At 44.5% G+C, this 6249-nt stretch overlaps 1 protein-coding gene across 1 annotated transcript; it reads left to right on the top strand.

The window, feature by feature from the left end:
- Nucleotides 1-3573: 3573 nt before the first annotated feature.
- LOC139737868 (uncharacterized) lies at nt 3574-5837 on the top strand. Its single transcript, XM_071648536.1, has 2 exons — nt 3574-4599; nt 4854-5837. Exons 1-2 carry the CDS (start codon nt 3574-3576, stop codon nt 5835-5837), a joined length of 2010 nt encoding a protein of 669 aa, XP_071504637.1.
- The last annotated feature ends 412 nt before the right edge of the window (nt 5838-6249 follow it).

A 6249-nucleotide genomic window follows, 5' to 3' on the forward strand; every position in this document is an offset into this window, starting at 1 on the left:
ACAATCCCTATGCAATACGCGCGTGCTCCGCGATCTTTAGCTGAAACGCCTTCACATGTCTCGCGAACATTGCGTAAGCGCCAATTCCCATTGCGAAAGCACGTGAAAATAGCGTGCGCACATGCATTGGCCGCAAACAAGATCGCAATTCTGGCGGTGTTGTTGATGTCGTTCTCGTGTTTTTCCCATTTTTTTTTCGATGGTAACCTCCACTTTCCGAAAAAAATGGCGGCCCACATCGGCTCGCGAAAGTTCTATTTTACGTGAGGATGTGTTTCCAAAATCCATGAACATCGAGAAAACGACAAAAAATCCAGTTTCTTGGACCATTGTTTCTTAACTGTTATGTTAAGAAGTACCGAAAATTTCATTTTGGATGCGATATGTTGTCATTTCGGTGAGAAAATTTCACTTTCGTCAGAGATTGTGCCAATTTTATCGGTTGGTTTTTGTTGATTGCTAGTGTGTTAGTATATGTGTAGTGTGCATGTAACAGTGCAGTGCTGTGTTTAGCGGTATATTACCGTGTATGTTGTACCTGCCGCGAACGGCTGCACGGCCGCGTACTGACGCAGTTACTCTAGTCTTTATTCAGCCTTTGGCAGTATCCGTGTAAAGTCAAACGCCTGCCGATACTGTCGTTGGGTCTCGACAGTGCTCTCCCTACTTCTGAAAAACGAAATTACAATGAATACCTTCTGTTCTATTGTAAACATGGTGACAGGAAGCAAAGAAAATCAATTAGAGTATAGGCCTACACTTGTGTAAATGGAGCCTTAATAGTAGGGGGCCTAAGGGCTCAAAATGGGTTGTTTGGTTCAGATTCTTCCAAAAGCACCAAACTTGGCTCATAGGTCCCTTGTACCATACTCTTTCGATTTTTGATGGGCGCCAAGACTAAAAACCCTTGGGGCCGCCATATTGGTGAAATCCAATATGGCCGCCATCCGGGTTAAAGGTCAACTGCAGTTACAAATTGAAAAGGTTGATTAATGTTATGAATCCCATGTGGAAGATTTTACGGGGTTAGAGAATGTGATTCTAAATATCATTTCTGCAATTCAAGGTCACTATCCACCTCTCAAGGTCACTTTCAAGGTCAAATAAGTGTCAAATCAGGCATTTTGTGCATTTTTCGAAATGGCGTCTGTGAGCGTTCAACTGCAATTCACTGGTACCCCTATTTTGTCCCATTTGTCATCTCTTCCATACTCCTTCAATGGTCAATTAGGGCCAAGAGCGGTTCCATCCCCCTACATATCAATAGTGATTATGACAAATAAATGAAAAAATTATATTTAATATATATATATATATATATATATATATATATTGAAATCTTTGAGCACAGAAAACGGGCTTCCATCGGTTTCGTTTTCTTTTCTCATTTTCTTTTCTCAAAGTTTTCACTATTTATCAATTGTTTCTGGTCAGTTTTTCTTTTCTTTGTTTCAATATATATACATATATATATACATATATATATATATATATATATATATATACATATCATTATACTTAAATACGGCCGCCATCCTATTCCAAGGTGCTGAATTAGGGTGCAATGGCAAAGAGGGTAATAAACACGCCTAATTTTATTCTGTCTTTCTTTTTCCTTCTGACGAGATAGCTGGAAAGCCCGTATGCATCTAGCTGGTCAGTCGTATGTACTTGGGGTGGACCACTTTACCGGTTTATGCACCTTGAGTTTTCCGATAACGGAATGCCGATTCGGGATCTTTTCATGTGTCTGGGTTTGTGATTCTTTCACACAAGGGACTTCCACTTTTTATATCCAAGTGATGAGGTGCAAAGTGTTGTGCCTCTACTAGAGGGGACGGTATGACAACACACACCATTGCTCAGCTAGACTTGAGATAAGTGGGATTCGAACCCGCGCTGGAACACAAGTCTTTAGACCGCAAGCCATACGCTACCGACTGAGCCACCTCGTCACCTTTCATGGTCAATTATATAACTTTCCAGCTGGCAAGCGATATGATTCTCCTCCTGCTGAAATTGGTATATGCCTGATCTCCGTTGACAAGACAGCGTCTGCTTCTTCAGTGAAGGAAGCAATGGCCGAAGCTTCCAGGGAATCGAGCTCCTCAATCCAGGTCAGACCAGTATTCTAGGGGCAGTTAACTAAATTCGATCATTAAAGTCCTTTAATGGCTGTATCCTATCAGAGTAGGTGAAGACAATTCAGCTGAAGGTGTTTTCTTATCTTTTTTATTCTCTTTTTATCAAACGAAACCGTTTCTTTGCTGAAGCGCAAATGACTATAGGGAAACTGAACACCTATTGATGCTGTATGGGATACTGATCCTGAAGAAAATAATCTTAATATTTTTGCGCAGCAACACTGTGCAGTCCTCTGACAAGAGATGGTGATGGCACCACTCAAATCTCAAATTATAATCGGAAGAGCGTAGCGGCTTCCTGGAAATTAAGATTGAAAAATAAAGAACTGCCCTCATTCAGCGCACAGATATCCAAGAATAAATGGGAGGGACAACTCATCCAGAGCACCTGATTCAAGACGGAAATATCCAACAGGAATTGCGATCTCACAACCCTTCAGCTTTCCAACAACTTAGATGCGATCTACGCAAAGATATCCTTACAAAGGATGACATAATGTTTTCTGGAAGCATTTTCTGAAAACAGTATACAATCGCACGGATGAGCATAACATCACATTTTCGGTAGTGTGCTTTTTTTTTAATCCCTTTGATCTGAGGGAGTTACGGTGGGTCGTGGTATTGAAAAGATAAAGGCCTTTTCAGCTCTTTCCTGTACAGCATACCTCTCTTCCAGAGCCCAACATCAGGCACTGACAGGGTGCGACATTACTTCAGACTTGCTTTGATGTGGCATGCAAAATGCCTAAACAGTATGGGTCAGCAAACCAGAGCTCACTGACACATTAACTACTTCAATAATCGTGCTCATGTCCAGCAAGGACTGATGAGCAACAAGGTTTATGGGGCAGCCAGCGTCAACGAGGGTAGGCATCATCTCGTCATAACGTGGGAGCAGATCATCAGAAACCACCCTATCTGCTTAAGCGGCGCTGTATCAACATTTCGAAGATGAGTGCTGCTGCAAGTGAGTTTCTACTGGAATCATGACAGCATGGGTCCATGATGTTGTAGTGTTGTAAACCACTAATGTGGTCTAGCGCCCCCTGTTGTTGGAATGTACTGTAAACACACCAGAAATGACAGATTAAACAGCTACAAGTGAAACGCCAGATTCGCCGTGATATTCTCTTTATTTGGGTCGTCCCAGCTGGTAGTCAGTAGATCTGTTACCCTCTAACACTAACCACACAACTCTACAATGGCGACGAGAAGTTTGTAATGTGCTTACGAGCCCATGTTTGCTGTAGATCAGCGGGCCCCAACGAATGCTTCCACTACGTGATAGCGATGCAGTAATTCATCCCTGTAGTCCCATGCATTGTCTTCCATGGTGTCAACGTGTGCATGACGTCGTCACATTACAGTGAGCTGAGTGAGTACCAGTAATCCTAGCCTTCGTTTGTTTGAATACGAGTACACAAGTAAAATGAGTGCCTTACCAGCTTTTCCACCATTTGTTGAGACTGACAATAATCCTGGCCCTCAATGGACCAAGTGGCTTAGTCGCTTTGAACGTTTAATGGTGGCACTAGACATCTCTTCAGCCAAACGAAAACGAGCCCTTTTGCTCCATTATGCTGGACCGAAGGTGGACGAAATCTTTGATACTCTCCAAAACGTTGGTGACGATGATGACTATGACAAAGCGGTCGATGCCTTAAACAAGTACTTTCAGCCGAAGTCCAATTCGATGTATGAAGTGTACATCTTCAGGCAGGGAAAGCAAGAACAAACCGAGTCCCTTGATCAGTATGTCACTCGCCTTCGCATGCTGGCGAAAAACTGCAAGTTTCCGGATACTGATAGGGAGATAATGGCTCAAGTCATCGCCCACTGTCAATCTCCTAAGCTCCGTCGGCAAGCCCTCAGTAAGGGGGACGACCTAACACTGACTAAATTGTTGGATATTGGGCGGGCTTTGGAAGCCAGTGAGGCACAGGCCAGAGCTTTTGAATCATCTGACACCACTCACAACGCTGTCAATGCTACAAGAGGTCGCAGTCTTCAGCGGAATAGGGGCCGCAGACCCCCAAGGGCGAATAAGTCATCCCAATTCAGAAGTTACAAACAGGACGGCCAGAAGCAACATGTCCATAACCAAAATGCCACACGTCCTCAAACGACGCCAAAGCCTTCTGGGACATGTTATTACTGTGGAGGCCCATACCCTCATCAAACGTCCTGCCCAGCAGCAGGAAAGCAGTGCAAGGCGTGCAACAAGATGGGTCATTTCGCCAAAGTATGCCGTTCCTCATCACGGAGAGGGAAAATCAACAATGTAAAGGATGGTGATGGTGTGACTGGAACCAGTGTCACCCAACCAGACGATGAGTATTCATTCACCATTCGAGACAAAATCTACAGTGCTCAGAACGGACACAAGCACTTACCCACTACACAGCTGATGGTTGGTGACAAAGGAATGGAGGTGATCATCGATTCTGGGGCAACAGTAAATATCATGGACGCGCCTACATTCCATGACCTGAAAACTACGCACAAGTTCATACTGCATAATGCCCATTCGCACATTTTTCCGTATGGATCAGATGAGCCCATTCCAGTCATTGGTGTTGTAAATGTGCCTCTCCAGACAAAACAACACACACGCTGTGATGCAGATTTTTTTTTGTCGTGAAGTCCAACACAGGCAACTTGCTGAGCTTTGAGACTGCATCCGTGCTCAAATTGATCACCATCAACCAGGTATCTACAAGTACCACTCTGACTGACGAAATCTTCACGAAGTATGCCACTCTTTTCCAGGGCACGGGAAAGGTGAAGGGAAAGCAAATCAAGCTACACATCAATCACGAGGTGAGACCAAAGCAACAGAAGCATCGTCGTATCCCGTTCCACACGAGAAAGGACGTGGAGAAGGAACTGGAGAGACTAGAGAAAGAGGACATAATTGAGAAAATTGATGAACCTACACCCTGGATCAGCCCCATTGTTGTAGTACCGAAATCTGACGGTCAGGTACGCATTTGTATTGACATGAGAGAAGCCAATCGTGCCATAGAACGAGAGAGACACCCAATGCCAACACTGGATGAACTCATAGAGGATATGAATGGTGCAACAGTCTTCAGCACTCTCGATCTCACAGCAGGCTACCACCAGTTTGAGTTACATGAAAGCAGCAGATACATCACAACATTCAGCACTCATGTTGGCCTCAGGAGATACAAGAGATTGCTGTTTGGGGTCAATTCGGCTAGTAAAAATTTTCAGGCTGCCGTGGCTGAACTCCTGAGTGGACTAGATGGTGTGAAAAATGTGTCAGATGACATAATCATCTACGGGAAAAATCAGGCTGAACATGATTCCCGACTGAAAGCAGTGCTAGATCGACTCAACTCTCACAATGTCAGACTCAAGAGAGAAAAGTGTCAATTCTCACAACCCTCTGTGACATTTTATGGCCATGTCTTCAGCAGGCAAGGATTGAGCCCAGACCCAAGGAAAATCGAGGCCATAATCAATGCTGACGCCCCTCAGAATGCCAAAGAGATGAAGTCACTACTAGGCCTGGCATCCTACATATCCAGATTCATCCCGGACTATGCTGCACTTACAGCACCCCTTCGAGCATTGACTCATCAGGATGTACAGTGGACTTGGGGAGAGCCGGAAATCAGAGCATTTGAGAAACTGAAAGAGGTACTGACAAACGCACAGACAATGTAATACTTTGATCCAACCAAACCCACACTACTGCTTGTGGATGCGAGCCCCAAAGGCCTTGGTGCGATGCTCTGTCAAAACAACCAACCAATTTCGTATGCAAGTAGATCTCTGACAGACACAGAGACCAGATACTCCCAGACGGAGAGAGAGATGCTTGCTGTTGTGTGGGCAGTGGAACGATTCCACCTCTACTTGTACGGTGCTCAATTCCAGGTCATCACAGACCATAAACCTCTGCTCAGGATCTTTGAGAAGCAAACCCCGATGTCTGCCAGAATCGAACGGTGGAGACTGAGACTGATGCCATATAACTGCAAATTGGTGTACAGACCTGGCAGAGATGAGGAAAACCCAGTCGACTACTTGAGCAGACATCCAGACAAAGCAGAAGCATGCTCGCCAGACAGAGATA

This window comes from Diadema antillarum, unplaced genomic scaffold (genome assembly GCF_040938485.1).
Source record: "Diadema antillarum isolate AM-2024a unplaced genomic scaffold, OU_Dant_1.0 seq00000711_RagTag, whole genome shotgun sequence".
NCBI lineage: Eukaryota > Metazoa > Echinodermata > Echinoidea > Diadematoida > Diadematidae > Diadema > Diadema antillarum.

Coding starts and splice junctions, on each gene's coding strand:
- LOC139737868 (XM_071648536.1), top strand. CDS start 3,574: ATGAGTGCCTTACCAGCTTTTCCACCATTTGTTGAGACTGACAATAAT. Junction 4,600..4,853: donor TCATCGATTCTGGGGCAACA/GTAAATATCATG, acceptor ACCATCAACCAG/GTATCTACAAGTACCACTCT.